The sequence below is a fragment of the Ranitomeya variabilis genome, chromosome 3, assembly GCF_051348905.1.
Source record: "Ranitomeya variabilis isolate aRanVar5 chromosome 3, aRanVar5.hap1, whole genome shotgun sequence".
Classification (NCBI taxonomy): Eukaryota; Metazoa; Chordata; class Amphibia; order Anura; family Dendrobatidae; genus Ranitomeya; species Ranitomeya variabilis.
Window position 1 is genome coordinate 465,419,193 of NC_135234.1, and position 24,803 is coordinate 465,443,995.

At 44.6% G+C, this 24,803-nt stretch overlaps 1 protein-coding gene across 2 annotated transcripts in view; it reads left to right on the plus strand.

The window, feature by feature from the left end:
• Positions 1-4,105: 4,105 nt before the first annotated feature.
• The window catches only part of SLC9A4 (solute carrier family 9 member A4), a 102,389-nt gene continuing 81,691 nt past the window's right edge, over positions 4,106-24,803 (plus strand). Inside the window, exon 1 of one of the 2 annotated variants that reach the window (XM_077296656.1) lies at positions 4,106-4,608. In XM_077296656.1, coding sequence (XP_077152771.1) covers positions 4,410-4,608 — 199 coding nt within the window. In that variant the 5' untranslated portion in view covers positions 4,106-4,409. The remainder of the gene's footprint in view (positions 4,609-24,803) is intronic. The other variant, XM_077296655.1, reaches the window with a different exon arrangement.

Sequence of the window (24,803 nt, forward strand, 5' to 3'; positions counted from 1 at the left end):
TTCCGATACTTGTGTCCCATTGACTTGCATTGGTATCGGGTATCGGTATCGGCGATATCCGATATTTTTTGGATATCGGCCGATCCCATCTGATACCAATACCTTTGAGTATCGGAAGGTATCGCTCAACACTACTCATAAAGTGACAGTGGTCATAATTGTAAAAATTGGCATGTCATTAACTTGTAAACCACCTTCATTGGTAAGGGGGTTAATGTAGATCATTTGGACTTACAAGTGCTTCTCACAAAATTAGAATATCATCAAAAGGTTAATTTATTTCAGTTCTTCAATACAAAAAGTGAATTTCATATCTTATATAGAGTCATTGCAAATATTGTGATCTACTGCAAGTGTTCATTTCTGTTTGTGATGATTATGGCTTACAGCCAATGATAACCCAAAAGTCTTTATCTCAGTAAATTAGATAATTAACAAAAAACATGTGCAAAGGCTTCCTAAGCATTTAAAATGGTCCCTTAGTCTGTTTCAATAGGCTCCACAATCATAGGGAAGACTGCTGACTTGACAGATGTCCAGAAATCAGTTATTGACACACTCCACAAGGAGGGTAAGCCACAAGAGTGCTGCATCCAAGCATATTTATGGAAAGTTGAGTAGAAAGGATTGTTAAGAAAAGGCCATTGAAAATTTTGGGGGCGATTCACAAGGAGTGGACTTCAGCTGGAGTCATTGCTTCAAGAGCCACCACATACAGATGTATCCAGGACATGGGCTACAAGTGTCACATTCCTTGTGTCAAGCCACTCATGACCAATAGACAATGCCAGAGGCGTCTTACCTGGGCCAAGGAGAAAAAGAACTGGACTGTTGCTCAGTGGTCCAAGGTGTTGTTTTCCAATAAAAGTAAATTTTGCATTTCATTAGGCATTGGGCATTGGGCAGCACGGTGGCGCAGTGGTTAGCACAGCAGCCTTGCAGCGCTGGAGTCCTGGGTTCTAATCCCACCTTGGACAACATCTGTAAAGAGTTTGTATGTTCTCTCCGTGTTTGCGTGGGTTTCCCCCGGGTACTCCGGTTTCCTCCCACATTTCAAAGACATACTGATAGGGAATTTAGATTGTGAGATTGTGTGCAAACTGTAAAGCGCTGCGTAATATGTTAGCGCGATATAAAAATAAAGATTATTATTAGGAAATCAAGGTCCCAGAGTCTGGAAGAAGAGTGGAGAGGCACACAATCCAAGCTGCTTGAGGACTAGTGTGAAGTTTGGGGAACCATCAGTGATGGTTTGGGGAATCATGTCATCTGCTGGTGTAGGTCCACTGTGTTTTATTAAGACCAAAGTCAGCACAGCCATCTACCAGGAAATTTTAGAGCACTTCATGCTTCCCTCTGTCGACAAGCTTTTTAGAGATGAAAATGTCATTCTCCAGCAGGACTTGGCACCTGTCCACCCTGTCAAAAGTACCAATACCTGGAACAACAGCATCACTATGTTTGATTGGCCAGCAATCTTGCTTCACCTTAATCCCATAGAGAATCTATGGGATATTGTCAAAAGAAAGAGTAGAGACACCAGAGCCAACAATGAAGATGAGCTGAAAGCTGCTGTCAAAGCAAACTGGGCTTCCATAATACCTCAGCAGTGCCACAGACTGATCGCTTTCATGCCACACCGCATTGATGCAGTAATTGATGCAAAAGGATCCCCAACCAAGTATTGAGTGCATTTACTGAACATACATTTCAGTAGGCCAACATTTCAGATTTTAAAATCATTTTTCAAGCTGGTGTTATAAAGTATTCTAAGTTACTGAGATAAAGACTTTCAGGTTTTCATTGGCTGTAAGCCATAATCATCAACATTAACAGAAATAAACACTTGAAATAGATAACTCTGCTTGTAATTACTCTATTTAATATATGAGATTCACTTTTTGTATTGAAGAACTGAAATAAATTATCTTTTTGATGATATTCTAATTTTGTGAGAAGCACTTGTACAATGTGTCTTCAGGTAATGTAGCTACTCTTAATGTACATTTAGTATCAGCGCACTACTTTTTGTCTTTCTAGCTTACATTTTTATTAATGTTTTAATAATTTATCATTAAAAATTAATTTTTTTTTAATGATTTTTTTAAATTAAACCTCCATCTCCCCAAGCCATTACTTGGGGTTGTGTCTAAAAATAATCTACAGATTGCACAGAAATGAACACAAAACCATAAACACAAAATCCCCAGCCTTGTCCAGGTGCCCTCTAAACAATATAATCCCTAGCTACTCATACATGGCTGAGCTAGATTCAATTCAGTACAAAAAAGTCTATTGTAAATAGCAACCAGTGATACTTGTAGTTTGGAGCACTTGGCCTCTTGAGCTCCAACTCAATCCAGTCTGCTCAGCCCTCCCCAGCTGACTGACAAAGGTGAACACCTAGCCCAGTTATATGCAGAGTCAACCAGGTGCTCCTAGTCAGAACCTGTAGTGTTAGGTTTTGAACCCTAGCCTACATGTCTTTGCTACATTAGATTCCTTTAAGATTTTATATTACTATATTTTAGAGTCTATAAATGCCCTTGTCTTGTGATGGATTCATGTTGTTTTTGCCACGCTTTGTGCAAATACACATTCATATTTTTTTATATGTGAGCACAACGCCCAAACCCATAACCCCAAAGGGGAGTGGGCAACACTTCATATAACTATTAGAACATATCAGTAACACAGATAATCAAACTGTGGTCCAAGAAGTGCCACTAAAATATATTTAAAACAAACATCTTTTATTACAAATCACTAAATTCCCCAGGAAGAAGCATCACGCGAAACGCGCGTCGGGGTTTGCGGACACAGCACGCCACCAGGCTGAGCACGTTAGGAAGAGGCACGGAGCAGGAATTATGTGTGGGGGACGGGGCGCACCGCTTGCAATGCCATAGTATGTTACGTAGATTATAAGTATATGTTTTTGGCAGTGGTTGCAGCCGAACCCTCAGTAGCACCTGTAGTAGTGTGTCATGATAGCTGACAAATTAGAATGCCCCACATTGGTGTAATTCAATTAGGAATTTATGCATTACTATGCAGTGGCTGCATTTATGAGATTGTATACATGATTTGATATATGTGGAATCGGCCACACTCTCAGTCTACTTTCTTTGTTCCATTAAAATAGTGTCCTGGTCATGCTGATTGCAATTTTGGTTGTTCAATGAGGCACCTTCATGTTTATATATGTATGTTTGTATTGTACTTTAGTGATTTGTAATAAAAGATGTTTGTTTTAAATATATTTTAGTGGCACTTCTTGGACCACAGTTTGATTATCTGTGTTCCTGATATGTTCTAATATTTTTTTATATGCCTGAAGGAGCTAGCTCAATACTTAAAAGCATTTTATTATTTTAATAGTTTTTCAATAAATATGTTCCTACAATGTTATTCAACTGTATGGGCAGTGATTTCTTGGATCCTTCATATTTTTTTAGATTGCACTGTGATTCATTGTGTCTTTCAAGATGGCATCCAAGTCCCCTTCATTGAATCATCATCTGTGATGTTGCTGAAACCTTCTTCTCTCCAGATGTATAGGATGCACCCTGTCCATCATTGCAGGCATAGATGTAAAAAGATGATTAGAAAATATTTATGTATTGTTTATTCATGTATTTGTGCATTGTAATTAGATCATCTTTCTTCCAAACCTAAGAACTTCAAGTTTGACAACCTGTCTTTAGTGGAATCTACCAATTTAATTCATAACCTTAGCTCACCGTCCTCTTTGTCCACTGTAGGTAAGTTATGTCTGATACATAAGATGATAAGTTATATATGTATGTAGGTTAGAATACTAACAAGAACACTTCAGATACATCAGTAAAAACCTTAAAAATATGTATGTACACTGGAAAAAGTATTGTAAAAGATTGTTATAAAATGATTAAAAAATTGTATTTATTAAAATCAAAAAGTAGTTGTCCAAGCTATTCACAAGGTGGCAACCTTGTTATCCGTACACACAGACTGGCAGAAGTTTTGTGCATACTAACCACACCTGTGCACACCGTACCCTGCTGATGTCAGTCTTCTCTCGTTATCAGGTTTCACAATGGCACAGTCAGTAATTAAAGTCTTTGTGGACTTACTTGCCAGTGGACAATATCTTTATAATTTTAAGGGAACATGAATGATAACTTAGGTAAATACAGCGGCCAAATGACTTACTCATGAAAAACACATCATTGTCTCTCAGCATTGTAGTAGACTATTAGAATTGTATCCTACAGTTACATTTTCATATAATTATATTGAACTTATGGTGCATAGCTCATTTTTCATGGGTGAGATATTAACAGAATATGTTCTGCATGTAAAAGCGTGCCTTGATGAAACTTATCTTTTATTTTTGCTAAGCAAAATACTTCATTACACATAAAACAATGGAACCAAGTATTCTTTTCACTATTCTGATCATTTTCAAGACCACGTGTGGAAGTTCAGAAGTTACTACTGGGACCCCGGTTGCAGAAAGTACAGAATCAAATGGAGGATTCCATGCCTTCACTGTGGATTATAACTTGGTCCAAATCCCCTATGAAATCACACTATGGATTATTCTTGCTTCATATGCCAAAATCGGTAAGTAGTTTACAATGTAAATGTTTTATTTTCTGCTGTGTTTTGAATCAGTGACCACTAGAGGACACGTGATTTACACATTTTGAGGTTCAGCAACTTCTAGCTCACACAACCTATTAGTAGTCTACCAAAACAAAAACCTCTATGATCAGTGAATTTTAATGCTTACTAGAAAGGAAAATGTGTAATTCTAAGATTTAATAGAATAGTTGTGAAAATTTAAAACCTTTTGCGGTATGTTCACGTGCAGCAAATACATTACAGAAAGTTTAATTGACTTTCTCATGCATCCAAATGAAGCTTGTAAAAATGTACACACGTATTATAGAAAAACGTATGGAAGAGATTTTGTCATGTCGGACGCTGTTCAGACCAGGTCGTTCGACAGACAGCGGTAATTCCGCTTTTGACCACTATTTGCTCATTGGCGTCGGCTAGATTTTTGCTGGGGAACACAGTAAATTTGTTTCTTTTCGTGAAGCTTGCAAACTATATTTCCGTATGCGCCTGATCTCCTCGGGTAATGAGGCTCAGCGTGTGGGCCTGGTATTGTCATTGTTAAGTGGGGATCCACAAGCATGGGCGTTTTCTTTGCCATCTGATTCTGCTGCATTTGACTCTGTGGAGAGTTTTTTTTCCTCTCTTGGGAAAATCTACGATGAACCTGACAGAATGGCTCTAGCAGAATCTAAGATACGCACTATTCACCAGGGGGAGCGAGTTGCAGAAGATTACTGTTCTGAATTTCGTCGCTGGGCGATCGATACACAATGGAATGATCCAGCATTGTTTGTACATGGGATTTCTGGAAGGGTTAAAAAAGCCTTTCTGATGTACGAGACTCCTACTTCTCTAGATTCCGCTATGAGTCTGGTTGTCCGCATTGATCGCCGTTTGCGTCAGGGGGAGCATGAGACACCGCCTATGGGAGAGGGTTTAGGTTCACGTGTGGTTGCTGCAGGTGAGCCCACGGAGCCTATGCAAATCGCAGGGGTGTCACATGTTAAGCATCGTGTCCCTGAGCTCAGGAAGCAGGAAGCCTGTTTTTACTGTGGTAAAACTGGTCATTTTGTTAACATCTGTCCTCTGCTGTCTAAGAAAAATGCAACGGCGGAAAACTTCTAAGCTCAGAGGGTGTGGAGGAGACCAATCTGAGCTTACGTATATCCTCCATGGTGGTTTCTCAATGCATGCTCCCTGCTAAGGTTTTTATCGCTGGCAGTGAGCTGCCAATTACTGTTTTTGTGGATAGTGGTTCAGCCACAAATCTCATTGATGAGGAGTTTGTGCGCACAGCAGGTTTTAGGATTGAAAAACTGTCTCATCCTATCCGCGTGGTCACCATCAATGCTGCTCCTCTCTCTCAGGGGGAGATTACTGAATTTGTGGCTGAGGTGAAACTCCACATTGGAGTTCTACATTCCGAGCGGGTTACAAGTAAGGTGCTCAGGAATCTTCCTGCTCAGGTGGTTTTGGGTTTTTCTTGGTTGTCTATGCACAACCCGGTAATTGACTGGAAAACTCAGGACATAATTCAGTGGAGCGAGTTCTGCCAGGAGAATTGCCTGGCCATATGTGTGGCTGCGGAGTCACTTTTGGATTTTGTGGATATGTTCTCTGAGAAGGGTTGTTCAGAGTTGCCGCCACATCATCCCTATGACTGTTCTATCAGGTTTAAACCAGGGGCCAAATTGCCTAAAGCAAGGATGTTTAACATCTCCGGTCCGGAGAGACAAGCGTTAAAAGATTACATTGCTGAAAGCTTGAGCAAAGGGCACATCAGGCCGTCATCCTCGCCGGTGGCAGCAGGGTTCTTCTTCGTGAAGAAGAAAGATGGCGGATTACGACCGTGTTTGGATTTCAGGGAGTTGAAACAGATTACGGTTCGTGATCCATACCCTATGCCACTGATACCAGATTTGTTCAACCAGGTGGCAGGTGCTAAGTGGTTTACCAAGCTTGACCTCAGGGGGGCGTACAACCTCATAAGAGTCCGTCAAGGTGATGATTGGAAGACGGCTTTTAATACCCCTGAGGGTCATTTTGAAAATTTGGTGATGCCATTTGGGTTGACTAACGCACCTGCAGTGTTCCAACATTTCATCAATGATGTGTTCTCGCATGTTTTGGGGAAATTCGTTATCGAGTACCTAGATGAAATTCTCATATATTCTTGCGACCGTGATGCTCATTTAGATCATGTCAGGCAGGTGTTACAGCTTCTCAGAGAGAATATGCTAAACTTGAGAAATGTGTATTTTCTGTTCAAGAGTTGCCTTTCTTGGGTTATATTGTGTCCGCTTCTGGTTTTAAAATGGACGCCGCTAAGGTGCAAGCGGTGCTGCATTGGGAATGTCCTGATAACCTGAAAGCACTTCAGCGGTTCCTTGGGTTTTCTAACTACTATAGGAAATTTATCAAGGATTTTTCCATCATTGCTAAACCGCTAACTGACATGACTAAAAAGGGTACCAATTTTTCCGTTTGGCCTGAGGCTGCTGTGCGCGCATTTGAATTTCTTAAGAACAGTTTTGTTTCAGCCCCCATTCTTGTGCAGCCAGACGTATCAAAACCCTTTGTTGTGGAGGTCGATGCGTCTGAGGTTGGTGTGGGGGCGGTACTATCTTAAGGCTCATCTTTGAGTGGTTTGTGTCCGTGCGCCTATTTCTCCAAGAAACTGTCGTCTGCCGAACGTAACTATGATATCGGCAACAGGGAGTTGTTGGCAATTAAGTTGGCCTTTGAGGAATGGCGACACTTCTTAGAGGGGTCGGTACATCAGGTAACTGTTATTACCGATCATAAGAATCTGCTGTATTTGGAGTCAGCCAAGGGTCTGTCCCCCAGGCAGGCCCGCTGGGCATTGTTTTTCACGCGGTTCAATTTTGTTGTCACTTATAGACCGGGGTCTAAAAACACTAAGGCGGATGCTCTGTCCAGGTGTTTTCCGGGGGGAGAACCTCGGGAGGATCCAGTACCCATCCTCCAAAAGGGTGTTGTGGTTTCGGCTCTCACTACCGAGGTTGAGGCTGAGATTACCGAGGCTCAGGAGGAGGTACCATCTGAGCTTCCCATCAACAAATCTTTTGTACCGCTTCATCTCCGCTTAAAGGTTTTGGTGGAGCATCATGATGCTGTCCTGGCTGGCCACCCAGGGGTTAGAGGTACCTTGGAGTTGGTGTCACGTCGGTTTTGGTGGCCCAAGATCTGACAGGACGTGGTCTCATACGTGTCAGCTTGTACCACGTGCGCTAGGGCTAAGACGCCCCGCTCCCGTCCTGTTGGCACACTACTTCCTCTTGAGGTACCTAGTAAGCCGTGGACGGAAATCTCCATGGATTTCATCACTGATTTGCCCTCATCAGCTGGGAACACGGTCATCTTGGTGATTGTTGATCGGTTTTCTAAAATGTCGCACTTTGTGTCTTTGCCTTCGTTGCCTAACGCTAAGACTCTGGCTCAGGTATTTGTGCAGGAGGTGGTCAGACTTCATGGGGTTCCATCTGACATCGTGTCTGATAAGGGGTCTCAGTTTGTGGCAAAATTTTGGAAAGCATTTTGCTCACGGCTGGGGATCAAGTTGTCTCATTCTTCGGCGTTTCATCCTCAGTCAAATGGTCAGACGGAGCGTATGAACCAAAATTTGGAACAGTACTTACGCTGCTTTGTCTCTGATAACCAGGAGGAGTGGTCTACCTTTCTTCCTTTGGCTGAGTTTGCCATCAATAATCACCGCCAGGAGTCGTCTGGGGAGTCTCCGTTTTTTTGTGTTTACGGGCTACATCCTCAATTTTGTACTTTGAGTCAGAGGGGCTCTTCCGGCGTTCCGGAGGAGGACCAGTTAGGAGCACAATTGTCATCAGTCTGGAGGAGAGTTAAACAGTGCCTGTTGAGTGTGGGTGCTAGGTACAAATGTGTGGCTGACAGTAGGCGTGTGCCAGGTCCGGACCTGAGTGTGGATGACTGGGTGTGGTTATCCACAAAAAACATAATACCATCCCTTAAATTGGGTCCACGGTTTATTGGTCCATTTAGGGTCACCGCCGTCATTAACCCAGTAGCGTACCGATTGGAGCTCCCTACGGTGTATAAGATACACAACGTGTTCCACAGGTCTCTTCTAAAGAAGGTGGTGGGTTCTGTGGACGCGGTGCCTATGCCACCTCCAGTCTTGGTGGATGGTAATTTGGAGTTTGAAGTCTCCAAGGTGGTTGACTCTCGTGTAGTGCGCCGCACTTTACAGTACTTGGTACACTGGCGTGGTTATGAGCCTGAGGAGAGGTCCTGGGTACCAGCCTCAGATATTCATGCGGATTGGCTAGTCAGGTTTTTTCATCGTTGCTATCCAGACAAGCCAGGTCCTATAAGCCATGAGGGTCCTGGGGTCCCTCGTAGAAGGCGGGGTACTGTCATGTCGGACGCTGTTCAGACCAGGTCGTTCGACAGACAGCGGTAATTCCGCTTTTGACCACTATTTGCTCATTGGCGTCGGCTAGATTTTATCTAGCTGTTCTGGGGTTAATTTACCTGATCCTCAGATTGGAAGCTGGGCCATGCCCATTGCCTTTAAATAGCTCTCCTGATCATTGAGCGTTGCCGATTATAGCTTCTGTCTTGTGCGTTGTTATCTCGGTCTGGAGTGGAGAGCTGGTTGCTGGAGAGTCGTTGCTGGTGGTGTATTTTCCTTTGTCTTATTTACTCCTTCCTATATTTGTATTTATTTTGCCCTGCACATTTATAGTGTATTCCTGAGTGTCTGCGGCGTGGTGTATATTTTCCTTTATCCTTGTCTGTGCTAACTGTGGGTATTGGTGAATTACATCTTCACTGGGTGGTGGGCGGAGGTTTCAGCCTAGGGTTGAAACAGGAGACAGGGCGAGGGTTGAGGCCTGGACATGCACACCATCAGTGTAAACTCCAGGTAGAGGGTCAGTCAGGATTTCCCTAGTCTGAGGGAAACTGCAGGGGCCCGGGTTATTAGCTCTCGCTCACCTAGTCCCCCCGTGACAGATTTTTAGTGCATGCCATTTTTTTTAACATACGTGTATCTGTGCTCCTAGAGAATTTCTTCTTCAATATAATAAAATAAGTTATATTCCACTGTGACCACTATGTTCCTTACATGTTATATTATCCCATATGTACATAAGAAAACGGTTACTTGTATAAATATCAGGTTTTTTTTCAATTAGTAATGTTTTAGCTTTTGTATAGTTTAAAGAACTATGCCTGTGTTTTTTGGTTTTTTTCAGCACTGGAGTGGTGCTTCTAATCTAAGGTCCCTGACCATTGTCTTATAAAATAGTTTTAAGGCAGACTTAATGTAACAGGGATACCACAACAGAGAGGGGCCAGAAGATTGTGGCATCTAGATTCACAAACTCCTGCACTGATTAGAATTGCTTCACCATCTTATTAAACAATGCAAGTTTTTTCCTTGCTGGCAGTACAAGGGTTAATCAGTTCAGTTGATCTCCTGGAGCTCTCCAACCTGGATTGTCTCAGCTGTTCAGTGTTGGTCACTCCCTTCTGCTATATATCCTCATCACTGGTACTTGCCAGTTATAGTTTTTACTGCCTGGTTATGGAGTTGGAGGTGAAGTTCATGTTTGGAGCAGGCATTTGGAGAGTTACTCAGGAGATTATTGCATAGAGTTTGTCTGGTTGCTTTTATCCTATACACTTCAACCACACAACTCCCTGGGTGGGGGAAGGAACAGATAAAGGTTAATTTAGGAGCATAGCAAGGCACATGACCCATGCATCTCCACCTTCAGGGGCAATCTGGGGGACAGGGATAGACTTGGGCGCCCCTAGTTTGAGGGATTGAGTAGGTGCCCACAGTCTCTAGTCACTATGTGACACTTAAGTCCATCGAGTTCAGCTTATAACCTAACATGGTGATACAGAGGAAAGCATAAACCTCATGGGACAGACACTAATAGCTCCATATTAGGGGAAAAATTATTTTGTGACTCCACATACGGCAATCAGATTAGCTCACTGGCTTAACGCGCCATCACAGAATCTAGTGACCATAGCCTGTAATATTATATTGTCAAGAATGGCATCCAGATCCTTTAATTCACATGATCTGCTCCAGTCACGTGGCGCCATTTTGTGACTGCAACTTCTGACTGACCCGAAGTCAAAAGCAACAGTCACAAGCTCTTAATGAAAGTCTATAAGAGCCAGAATGAGACTCTCATAGACTTGAACTGAAAAGTGACCTAAGGCTCGCTCCAGAAAGCATAAGAGTGATTCAACAGGGAGCTCAGAGTAAGTTATAGCTGAGAGGCTCCCTCTCCCTTCCAATTGGAATCCCTGCATTGTCATCTCAAGGGCTCGATCATTGAGGAAGTCATGCCGATGACAGGTCTGTCAGCTATGGCAAGCCTGTTAGACCATGCAAAGAGCATGGTGTAAGAGGCTTCTATCAGTCCAGCATTGGCAGGTATAATGCATTTCAATGCTGGTGCTTTGTAATGCATTATACCAGCGATCAGAGTAATGAAAGTTAAAGTTATAAAAGATTGTAAAAATATATATATATTTTTTTTAAAAAAAGGTCACAAAATAAAAAGATGAAAAATAATTCTACCAATAAATACACATATTTAAGAAAAAGCAAAAATATAAAACTGCCACACTAGTTAACACCCTCAGTGAACATCGTAAAAAAATTGCAACAAACAATGTTTTTTCCTCATACTGCCGGACAAAATTTTAAATAAACTCCATCAAAATGTCAAATATTAATAAGGATTGTCTTTCTAAAAGCGCCATCTTGTCCCACGAAAAAGAAGCCGCCTTGCAGCTCCATCAGCATAGAAATAAAAAAGGAGAGTTCTCAGAATATAGTGAAGAAAAACTATTTTTTTTCTAAAAAAAAGTTTTTATTGTGTTAAAGCACCAAAAAATGATATAAATGTGGTATTGCTGTAATTGTTCTGACCCAAAGAATAAAGCTGTCTTATCACTTTTACCAGAGAACAGCATAAAAATCACCATGGAAAACAGTTCTTGAATTGCTGTTTTTTGTTCATTCTGCCTCCCAAAACAAAGAATAGAAAGTGATCAAAAAATGTTATTTGCCCAAAAATTGCACAAATAAAAACATCAACTCGTTCTGGCATGATTCCATAATCAGAAATATAGAAAAATTATAGCTCTCAGAATATGACAATGTAAAACTTTATTTTGTAAAATAAAAATGGCCTTTTATTGAGTGACCGCAGCCAAACAAGAAAAATCAATAAATATCTGGTATAAATGTATTCGAACCGAACCAAAGAATAAAGCCACCTTATCACTTATACTGCAAGAGGAATGGGGTGAAAAAATAAATAAAACCAATTCATGACCTGCTGTTGATTTGTTCATTATGTCTCACAAAGGCTACAGAAAGGCTGAGCACTCACACCAGGGTTTCCATGTAGATGTCTGAAATATGTGATTAAAGTGGAACCCCAGGCAGAATATTCCCTATAGTGATGAAGATGGAGACACTATGAACGCCGTCTGGCCTATGATCAAGCAGCATCCATCTTTTAAGGCATGCACAAAAGCGCGGTCAACCATAGTTTTTTGCACATTTGAAAAAAATGACATGGCCCAATGTTATACAATTCTGTGTAGAATCTTATCATTGGGGTTCTGGAGCCATGATCTTGGTACACTGGGAGTCCGACAGCTGGGTTATACATAGGATTGGGTGTAACTTGGGATTTTGGGAAGAACCTTTTAAAGGTAACTGAAGTCGGAATGCTGCTGAGGGCAGGTTAATAATGCTATTAACTACAAATTAACCACATATGTGCAGGTTAATAGCATTTTTTTCTGGTGACACGTTCCGTTTAAGTTTTATTTCCAGTGAGTCTTGCTTGTTGTCAGTACAAGTCCAACTATTTGCTGTTTACACTTTTTCACACAGATTTTTCATTATGGATAATTGTATGTTATTACATTAGAATATCGTAACAATGACGCAAACACATTTTACATGTTAGTATCCAAAACAGAAAGATGATATTCTTAAAGCAACATTTATTTTATTTATACTGGCACTTAATTATAAGAGTTTCACTAGTAGAGATATTAAAAAACTATTATATAAGGTATCATAGAAATAATTGCAAATCTATAAGCCATGAAACACAGAGCAGAAACAGAGGAGTTAAGCTGAGTACATTTCAAGTCCACTGTAACATCAGCAGCATAAAATAACATGCTGCGGATTTCAGCACGAGTAAATTTATACTATGAATATTCTCAGGACCATTTACACAATATTTCTTGAAATCTCATGCATGACACTCTGTATACTCCATATGTGCATATACCCTAAAATGTATGGGTTGGATTGTATACAGGGTCGGGCTGGGGTGTCTGGGGCCCACAGGGGGAATTGACTCTAGGGATCCACCCTACAGCTATATGCAAATTTCGGATAGCCATTATCTCAGTTATAGTGAAACGTCGACAGTAAAACACAGGAGGCCCCTGCACATCTACTGTGCACATACCGCAAATGGGTTGTATTATGTTAGTTTGCATTAAAGGGTTACTTTGGTGAAAACAAGTCATCACCAATGCACAGGTTGGGCTCACTCCCATTTGCGATTAAATCGGACGAATGTCATCCAATTAAAAATCGGATTGCATTCGTACCAATTTAATCCTATTCTTGTGTTCTCCATCTCCTCTGCAGCTGTGCTGTGATTCTCTCATGCGAGAAGATCAGAACACAGAGCACTGACACTCAGCACATGCTCGCAGCAGCGCATGAGCCGAGTGTCATTAGCATATCACATCCGATGCTATTGTATCAGATGTGATAAGCTAGTGTGCCTCCGGCCTTAGGTTGGTGATAACTTATTAATTGGTGGAATCCAACCATTGGAAACTGCACCAATCAGTACAATTGGGAACTTTTATCCCTGACAGGGCACTTTTAACTCCATTTTAAAATGCCGCAGCAGGTGGGATGTCTGACCGCAGCTCCATTCATTCTCTTTGGAACTTCCAGAAAAAACAAGAGCAGCTGCTTATTGAATTAACAGATCAGTCGTCGAGTCGCATATGCCGCTCCAGTCTAATGGGGATAAAAGTTCCACATTCTGCTGATCGGCCTGGCCCCAGTAGTCAGACCCTCACCAATCAATAACTTATCCTTTTGCCACGCTCACACGTTCAGTATTTTACATAACTTATTTGGAAGTCAAATCAGGAGTGGAACAATCAGAAGAAACGTATAATGGAAACACATCACCACTTCTGTATTTATCATGCACTCCTGATTTTGGCTTACAAATACTGATGTAAAATACTGACCGACCAAATACTGATCTTGTGAATGTGGCCTAAGCAAAGGTGATTACTTGCTTTCACAGGCGAACCACTGTAAGTGGATATTTGCTACTGTGTAATAGACACAGGACAGGGAAGAATTAAACATTTAAGTAATTAATCTCTATTGGAAATAAAGAGTGTTCCCCTCAATGATACCATAGAGAACAAGTTACCTGTTAGGGCTAGTGGAACGCACCGAGTATAGATGTTATTATTGGTGCGTTCGCAGCCCGGGGTCCACCGTGCAGGAGGAACCTGCTGCTAGCAAATGACGGCACTATATGGCGGTTTAAGCGAACTCTGTTACTTCACAGAGTCGCACAGAAACAAGACGCTGTGCCCTGTTAAACCAACAGGAGTTCACAGCTAAATGCCAAGCTGAAGGCAGTCTGTGGTCACGCAAACATACAATCTCCTCACCGGAGGAGCCGGTATTGTAGGGGCTTATTTCAGCTGGGGCCCTAAATCCACGCACACAATCTCCTCGCGGGAGGTGCCAGCATTCTAGGGGCTTATTTCAGCCGAGTCCCTGAACACACATAAATGTGACCACACTGGCGCATGCACATAACAGATATGATACTAGCGCATGGCCTTGCGGCCATGCGAACCCTTTATAGCTGCAGCAGGTACATGACCTTCCAAGAAGGACCAATGAGAGGCTACCACAGAGCCTGAGCACCTTCAGGACCTTCCTGGAGGACCAATGAGTTTTGCTGCAGTATCAAAGCATGTGACCCTCGACCTCCAATAAGAGATCTCACCCTGGGCATGCTCAGAAGGTGAAAAGCAGGACTTAGTCCCAAAAGCGTCTGCTCGCCACTGCCCAGCACTGGTCTTAATGGCAGAACCTGGAAGAACAGCAGTAACCAGGCGCAGAGTATCTGCCTGAGTCAGACGCTGGGACCGACGTCTCCGCTGAGCAGGCTCCACTGCGGCTGGAGAAGGATGGGAGACCGCAGTGGAGATGGCTCAAGATTCCCCCTATGCAGAGGCGGGAACTCGACACCTAACATTACCCCTCCTCCTAGGGGCCCCCCTCTCCTTGGACCTCGCTACGTTCAAATGCATCAATGAGCTGTGGAGCTCAGCAGGCTCCCAGGACCTGTCCTCTGGGCCATAACCCCTCCAATCCACCAAATAATTTTTTTTTGCCACGTACCACCTTGTACCCCAAGATAGCATTCACCTCGTAATCATCCGAAGATGAACCCGATGTCCCCGCAGATGACTCAGAAAACTGGGACATGTATACGGGCTTTAAGAGGGACACATAAAAGGTGTCGGTGATACCCAGGCGTGGAGGAAGGGCCAGACGGTAGACCACAGGGTTAACCTGTTCGAGGACCTTGAAGGGACCCAAGTAGCGAGGTGCAAACTGAGTGGACTCAACTCGCAGCCTGATGTTACGGGCGGAGAGCCACACTAAGTCGCCAGGAGCAAAGATCGGAGCGGGGCACCGATGTGCATCAGCGGAGGACCTCATTCTCTCCTTGGAGGCCCAGATGGCATCCTGAGTGCGGTCCCAAATGTCCCGTGTGGATGCTGACCGTAATTAAGGAGGAATGGAGTCTGACCAGTGGAGTCAGCTACGGCGTTGTTAAGCGCAAACTCTGCCCACGGTAGCAAGGATGCCCAGTCATCCTGCCTAGCAGAAACAAAATGTCGCAGATATGTGACCAGAGTCTGGTTGGCCCTCTCTACCAACCCATTCGTCTCGGGATGATATGCTGAAGAGAGATTCAACTCAAGGCTGAGTAGACGACAAAGCTCTCTCCAGAACCGAGACGCAAACTGGGGACCCCGGTCACTGACAATTTTGTCTGGCATACCGTGTAGGCGAAAGACATGTTTAATAAACAACGCTGCCAGAGCCCTGCAGAAGGTAGCCGTGGAAGAGGCACCAAATGCACCATTTTGGAAAAATGGTCGGTGATCACCCAAATAATGGTGCAGCCATGGGACTTGGGTAAGCCCACCACAAAGTCCATCCCGACCATCTCCCAGGGCCTGTCTGCCACCGGCATGGGATAAAGTAAGCCAGCTGGCCGTTGTCGAGGAGACTTATTTTTGGCGCAGGAGACACACGCCCGAATATAGTCTCCAACATCACGGGCCATATTCAGCCACCAGTACGTCCTCGCCAGAAGCTCAGATGTCCTTGTGGTCCCAAAGTGTCCACCCACCCTGGACGAGTGAGCCCAAGAGAGAACCTCCGGTCGCAAATTTGCTGGCACGAAAGTCTTACCCGGTGTTATGACCTGGTGGTTAAGAGGCCACACCGATATGACCTGGTGGCTAAAACGCAACATGGGACGAGCTCTGAGAAGGTGGTATCTCTACTGACCGCAATCCCTAATCCTAACAACAACACTAGTAATAGCCGTGGGATGTTCCTGACTCTCCCTAGACACCTCTTCACAGCCTAATAATTAACTACCCCTAAAGGAGGAAATAGAAAGCTATCTTGCCTCAGAGAAAACCCCAAAAGGAAAGATAGCCCCCCACAAATATTGGCTGTGAGTGGAGAGAGAAATGACATACACAGAAATGAAATCAGTTTTCAGCAAAGGAGGCCAATACTAAACTTGATAGACAGAGAGAAAAGGATACTGTGCGGTCAGTATTAAAAACTACAAAAATCCACGCAGAGTTTACAAAAAATGAACTCCACACCGACTCACGGTGTGGAGGGGCAAATCTTCTTCCCAGAGCTTCCAGCTACCCTGAATATGACATAGTGACAAGCTGGACAAAAAGAGACATATTTGCAAAGCAATAATGTCCAAAGCAAATGGACGAACAAGAACTAGCAGAACTTATCTTTTGCTGACAAGGACAGGCCATATGAGAAATCCAGGGACAGAACCAAATCCAACCTAAGACATTGACAGCTGGCATGAACTAAAGCCCAGAGCAGGTTTAAATAACAAACCCAGGCAAAGCGATCAGTGATGGCAGCTGCTACAGCTACCTAACGGAGCAGCAGTTTCACTCGAAACCACCAGAGGGAGCCCAAGGGCAGAACTCACAAAAATACCATTAGCAACCACAGGAGGGAGCTCCAGAATGGAATTCACAACAGTACACCCCCCTTGAGGAGGGGTCACCGAACCCTAACCAGAGCTCCCAGGCCGATCAGGAAGAGCCAAATGGAAAGCACGAACCAAATCGGCAGCATGAACATCGGAGGCAACAACCCAAGAATTATCCTCCTGGCCATAACCCTTCCACTTGACCAGATACTGAAGCTTCCGTCTCGAAAAACAAGAATCCAAAATCTTCTCCACCACATATTCCAATTCCTCCTCAACCAACACCGGAGCAGGAGGATCAACGGAGGGAACCATAGGTACCACATATCTCCGCAACAAGGTCTATGGAACACATTATGAATGGAAAAAGAAGCTGGAAGGGCCAAATGAAAAGACACCGGATTGATAATTTCAGAAATCTTATAAGGCCCAATAAAGCGAGGCTTGAACTTAGGGGAAGAAACCTTCATAGGAACATGACGAGAAGACAACCAGACCAAATCCCCCACAAGAAGCCGGGGACCAACACACCGACGACGGTTAGCAAAATGTTGAGCCTTTTCCTGAGACAACGTCAAATTGTCCACCACATGAGTCCAAATTTGCTGCAACCTGTCCACCACAGAATCCACACCAGGACAGTCAGAAGGCTCAAGCTGCCCTGAAGAAAAACGAGGATGAAAACCAAAGTTACAAAAGAAAGGCGAAACCAAGGTAGCAGAACTAGCCCGATTATTAAGGGCAAACTCGGCCAATGGCAGAAAGGTCACCCAATCATCCTGATCAGCAGACACGAAGCATCTCAAATAGGTTTCCAAGGTCTGATTGGTTCGCTCCGTTTGGCCATTTGTCTGAGGATGGAATGCTGAAGAAAAAGATAAATCAATGCCCATTCTAGCACAAAAGGACCGCCAAAACCTAGAAACGAACTGGGAACCTCTGTCAGACACAATATTCTCCGGAATACCATGCAAACGAACCACATGCTGAAAAAATAATGGAACCAAATCAGAGGAGGAAGGCAACTTAGGCAATGGTACCAAATGGACCATCTTAGAAAACCGGTCACAAACAACCCAGATGACAGACATCTTCTGAGAAACAGGAAGATCAGAAATAAAATCCATGGAAATATGCGTCCAGGGCCTCTCAGGAATAGGCAAAGGCAAAAGCAACCCACTGGCACGGGAACAGCAAGGCTTAGCCCGAGCACAGGTCCCACAGGACTGCACAAACGAACGCACATCCCGCGACAAGGAAGGCCACCAAAAGGACCTAGCCACCAAATCTCTGGTACCGAAAATCCCAGGGTGACCAGCCAACACCGAACAATGAACCTCAGAAATTACCCTGCTAGTCCATCTATCAGGAACAAACAGTTTCCCCACTGGACAGCGGTCAGGTTTATCAGCCTGAAACTCCTGAAGTACCCGCCGCAAATCAGGGGAGATGGCAGAAAGAATCACCCCCTCCTTGAGAATCCCAGCCGGCTCAAGAACTCCCGGAGAATCAGGCAAAAAACTCCTAGAAAGGGCATCAGCCTTCACATTCTTAGATCCCGGGATATACGCGACCACAAAATCAAAACGGGAGAAAAACAGAGACCACCAAGCTTGTCTAGGATTCAACCGCTTAGCAGACTCGAGGTAAATCAAATTTTTATGATCAGTCAAGACCACCACGCGATGCTTGGCTCCCTCAAGCCAATGTCGCCACTCCTCAAATGCCCACTTCATAGCCAACAACTCTCGATTGCCGACATCATAATTACACTCAGCAGGCGAAAACTTTCTGGAGAAGATAGCACATGGTTTCATCAAAGAGCCATCAGAATTTCTCTGAGACAAAACGGCCCCTGCCCCAATCTCAGAAGCATCAACCTCAACCTGAAAAGGGAGAGAAACATCTGGCTGACGCAACACTGGGGCAGAAGTAAAACGGCGTTTAAGCTCCTGAAAGGCCTCAACAGCCGCAGAGGACCAATTCATCACATCAGCACCTTTCTTCGTCAAATCGGTCAGAGGCTTCACCACACTAGAAAAATTAGCAATAAAGCGGCGATAAAAATTAGCAAAGACCAAAAATTTTTGAAGGCTCTTTACAGATGTGGGTTGAGTCCAATCATAAATGGCCTGGACTTTAACAGGGTCCATTTCAATAGCCGAGGGAGAAAAAATGAAACCCAAAAAAGAAACTTTCTGAACTCCAAAGAGGCACTTAGACCCTTTCACAAACAACGCATTAGCACGAAGGACCTGAAATACCATCCTAACCTGCTTCACATGAGACTCCCAATCATCGGAAAAAAACAAAATATCATCCAAATACACAATCATGAATTTATCCAGATAATTCCGGAAGATATCATGCATAAAGGACTGAAATACCGATGGAGCATTAGAGAGCCCGAATGGCATCACAAGATATTCAAAATGGCCTTCGGGCGTATTAAATGTTGTTTTCCATTCATCACCTTGTTTAATACGCACGAGATTATACGCCCCTCGAAGGTCGATTTTAGTAAACCAACTGGCACCCTTAATCCGAGCAAACAAATCAGAAAGCAAAGGTAAAGGGTACTGGAATTTGACCGTGATCTTATTGAGAAGGTGATAATCTATACAGGGTCTCAAGGAACCATCCTTCTTGGCAACAAAAAAAAATCCCGCTCCCAATGGTGACGAAGACGGGCGAATATGCCCCTTCTCCAAGGACTCCTTTACATAACTCCGCATAGCGGCATACTCTGGCACAGACAGATTGAAAAGTCGGCCCTTAGGGAACTTACAGCCAGGAATCAAATTAATGGCACAATTGCAGTCCCTATGAGGAGGCAGGGAACTGGACTTGGGCTCATCAAATATATCCGACAAAAACTCAGGAACATCAGAAGAAGGGGACGAGGAAATGGACATCAAAGGAATATCACTATGTATCCCCTGACAACCCCAACCAGTTACAGACATAGATCTCCAATCCAGCACTGGATTATATACCTGTAACCATGGAAAACCCAGCACAACAACATCATGCAAATTATGCAACACCAAAAAGCGAATATTTTCCTGATGTGCTGGAGCCATGCACATGGTGAACTGTGCCCAGTACTGGGGTTTATTCTTGGCCAATGGCATAGCATCAATCCCCCTTAAGGGAATAGGGCTCCGCAAAGGCTCCAAGGAAAAACCACAGCGCTTGGCAAATTCTAAGTCCATTAAGTTCAGGGCAGCGCCAGAATCCACAAATGCCATAACAGAAAAGGACGACAATGAGCAAATCAGGGTAACAGACAAAAGAAATTTAGGCTGTACAGTACTAATGGTAACAGACCTAGGGACCCTCTTAGTACGCTTAGGGCAATCAGAAAAAGCATGAGCAGAATCACCACAGTAAAAACACAGGCCATTCTGACGTCTGAATTTCTGCCTTTCTGCTCTAGTCAAAATCCTATCACATTGCATAGGCTCAGGACTCTGCTCAGAGGACACTGACATATGGTGCACAACCTTGCGCTCGCGCAGGCGCCGATCAATCTGAATGGCCAAAGACATTGACTCATTCAGACCAGCAGGCATGGGAAACCCCACCATAATATCTTTAAGGGCTTCAGAAAGACCCTTTCTGAAAATCGCTGCCAGGGCACACTCATTCCATTTTGTGAGCACAGACCACTTTCTAAATTTCTGGCAGTATACTTCTGCTGCTTCCTGACCCTGACACAGAGCCAGCAAAGTTTTTTCTGCCTGATCCACAGAATTAGGCTCGTCATACAGCAATCCGAGCGCTTGAAAAAATGTGTCAATATTGAGCAATGCAGGATTTCCTGGCTCAAGGGAGAATGCCCAGTCCTGCGGGTCGCCACGCAGCAAAGAAATAACAATCTTCATCTGCTGAATGGGGTCACCAGAGGAACGGGGTCTCAGAGCAAAAAACAATCTGCAATTATTTTTAAAATTCAAAAATTTAGATCTATCCCCAGAAAATAAACCAGGAATAGGAATTCTAGGCTCTAATACCGGAGTCTGGACAACATAATCTTGGATACTCTGTACCCTTGCAGCGAGTTGATCCACGCGCAAGGACAGACCCTGAACCTCCATATCAGCACCAAAATCCTGAACCACCCAGAGATTAAGGGGAAAAAAAAGACAAAACAAGCTACAAAGGAAAAAAAATGACTCAGAACTTTCTTTTCCCTCTTTTGAGATGCATTTAACACATTGTGGGCCAGCTGTACTGTTATGACCTGGTGGTTAAGAGGCCACACCGATATGACCTGGTGGCTAAAACGCAACATGGGACGAGCTCTGAGAAGGTGGTATCTCTACTGACCACAATCCCTAATCCTAACAACAACACTAGTAATAGCCGTGGGATGTTCCTGACTCTCCCTAGACACCTCCTCACAGCCTAAGAATTAACTACCCCTAAAGGAGGAAATAGAAAGCTATCTTGCCTCAGAGAAAACCCCAAAAGGAAAGATAGCCCCCCACAAATATTGGCTGTGAGTGGAGAGGGAAATGACATACACAGAAATGAAATCAGTTTTCAGCAAAGGAGGCCAATACTAAACTTGATAGACAGAGAGAAAAGGATACTGTGTGGTCAGTATTAAAAACTACAAAAATCCACGCAGAGTTTACAAAAAATGAACTCCACACCGACTCACGGTGTGGAGGGGCAAATCTGCTTCCCAGAGCTTCCAGCTACCCTGAATATGACATAGTGACAAGCTGGACAAAAAGAGACATATTTGCAAAGCAATAATGTCCAAAGCAAATGGACGAACAAGAACTAGCAGAACTTATCTTTTGCTGACAAGGACAGGCCATATGAGAAATCCAAGGAGAGAACCAAATCCAACCTAAGACATTGACAGCTGGCATGAACTAAAGCCCAGAGCAGGTTTAAATAACAAACCCAGGCAAAGCGATCAGTGATGGCAGCTGCTACAGCTACCTAACGGAGCAGCAGTTCCACTCGAAACCACCAGAGGGAGCCCAAGGGCAGAACTCACAAAAATACCATTAGCAACCACAGGAGGGAGCTCCAGAACGGAATTCACAACACCCGGGGGCACAGACTGTAGCAAAACCGGAGCCACGGTCCTCAGACTCTCAGAAGGGACAATAAGCCGAGGTTCCTCCTCCTCCTCCGCTGATGACACTATGGAGTGGGAGAGAGCATCGGCACGAATGTTCTTCTCCCCGGAGAGAAAATGGAGGGTGAAATGGAACCGGAAGAAGAACAGAGACCATCTGGCCTGGCGAGAATTTAGCCGCTGGGCAGTCTGAATATAGACCAAGTTCATGTGGTCGGTGAAAACTTGGAAGGGAAAACGAGCCCCTCCAAGAGATGTCTCCACTCCGAGAAGGCCAACTTCATAGCTAGCAACTCCCTGTCCCCGATGGAATAATTCCTCTCCGCCGGTGTGAAGGTCTTAGAGAAAAAGAAGCAGGGATGCTTCCGACCTTGAGCATCCTTTTGGAATAGGACTGCTCCAGCACCGACAGATGAGGCATCCACCTCCATTATGAAAGGTTTATCTACATCGGGGCGATGTAGAATGGGAGCACTAGCAAAGTGGGACTTAATAGAGAGGAAGGCCTTGGAGACCTCCGACCACAACTTGGGATTTGCTCCATTTTTGGTGAGGGCAACCAAAGGAGCTACCAAAGTTGAGAAGTGGGGAATGAACTGGCGATAGTAATTAATGAACCCCATAAAGCGCTGCACCGCTTTGAGAGAATAGGGTTCTTGCCAGTCCATCACAGCCTGTAGCTTGGCAGGATCCATAGCCAATCCTTGGGCCGAGATGAAATAGCCCAGGAAAGGCAAGGACTCCTGCTGAAACACACACTTCTCCAACTTGGCATAGAATTTGCCCGTAGGAGATTGAAGATTTTGCACACATCTCTCCAGTGGGAGTCTATATCTGGAGAGTAGATGAGAATATCATCCAGGTAGACTACAACCGAGGTGGAGAGCATATCCCGGAAGATATCGTTTACAAAGTCTTGGAAAACGGCGGGGGCATTACAAAGCCCAAAGCGCATCACCAGATATTCATAGTGCCCATCCCTGGTGTTAAAAGCCGTCTTCCATTCGTCCCCCTCACGGATGCGAATCAGGTTGTAAGCACCCCTCACATCTAGATTAGTAAACACTCTTGCTCCCCGAAGCCTGTCAAAAAGCTCAGATATCAGGGGCAGAGGGTACTTTTTCTTAACGGTGATGGCGTTAAGAGCCCTTTAATCTATGCATGGACGTAATTCTCCGTTCTTCTTCTGCACGAAGAAGAAACCAGCCCCTGCAGGTGACACAGACTTCCTAATGAATCCCCTTGCCAGATTCTCCTGGATGTACTGAGACATTGCCTCCGTCTCTGGGAGAGACAATGGATAGACTCGACCCCGGGGAGGCTAAGCACCAGGCAAGAGGTCAATAGGACAGTCATAGGGGCGATGAAGCGGAAGAGTCTCCGCAGCCGTTTTGGAGAACATGTCCGCATAGGGCCAATATTGCTTGGGGAGAGAGAAGAGATCTGCGGGTACCTCTGTAGTAGCAACCTGAATGCATTCCCTCTGACGTCTACCCCCACAAGATTCACTCCATCCCAAAATCCTGCCTGTGGACCACTCAATATGAGGAGAGTGGTACCGTAGCCAAGGTATCCCTAAGAGGACCTCATCAATTCCCTCAGGAATGATGAGCAGAGATATTATCTCTTGATGACATGGCAACATGGATAGAGTAAATGGGATGGTCTGGTGCGTAATCTGTGAGGGCAGTGTCGACCCATTCACCACTCGTACGGTCACTGGTTGGCCGAGCATCACCAGAAGTATTGCGTGTCGTTGGGCGAAGGCAGAAGACATAAAATTGCCCTCCGCCCCGGAATCCACGCAAAGCTCTACCGAATGAGTGGATGGGCCAATGGTAATTGTCCCCTTAAAGGACAACTTGGAGGCAAACGTCGCCGTGTCTAGTGAACCTCCACCTACTACCACTAGACGCTGACGTTTCCCCGACCGCTGAGGACATCTGGTGGCAAAATGTCCTGACTGCCGAAAAACATGACAAACCCTAAGTGCATGAGCGGTCCGGGACTTAGGTCCCGCTCATAGCACCTCCATGGCCTCATGTGACTCAGGTGCCTGGACCGGAGATTCCAAAGGTTTGGCGAAGGTGGGAGCCAGCCGAAATCTCTGCCTACACTGGGCTCGCTCTAACCTCCGCTCGTTAAAACGGAGGTCAATACAAGTAGATACAGCTATTAACTCCTCCAGTGTGGCGGGAATCTCCCTAGTGGCCTTAACATGGTCAGCCAGCCCCCTCCAAAATATAGGGATGAGGGCTTTATCCAACCACTCCAGCTCAGATGCTAAGGTGCAGAAGTGGAAGGCAAAATGGCTGACCAAGGACGAGCCCTGAGTCAATGCCAACAGTTGGAGCGCCGTATCATGGGTGACTCGAGGTCCTAAAAAGACCTGTTTCAGAGTGCTCAGAAACAGCAGAGCACTCTGCACCACATGATCGTCACGCTCCCACAGCGGCGTAGCCCACTCCAAGGCCCTGTCCGACAGGAGAGACATAATGAATCCCACCTTTGCCCGCTCTGTAGGGAAACGTGCAGCCAGGAGATCGAGGTGTATAGAGCACTGGCTCACGAAACTCCTACATGATTTGCCATCACCAGAGAATTTTTCCGGCAGCGAGAGGCGAGATAGGGTCGGAACAGGAGTGGCAGTGGACAAAGCTGCTGCAGCCACGCTAGCAGCCTGAACAGCTACTGCGGTAACATCCACA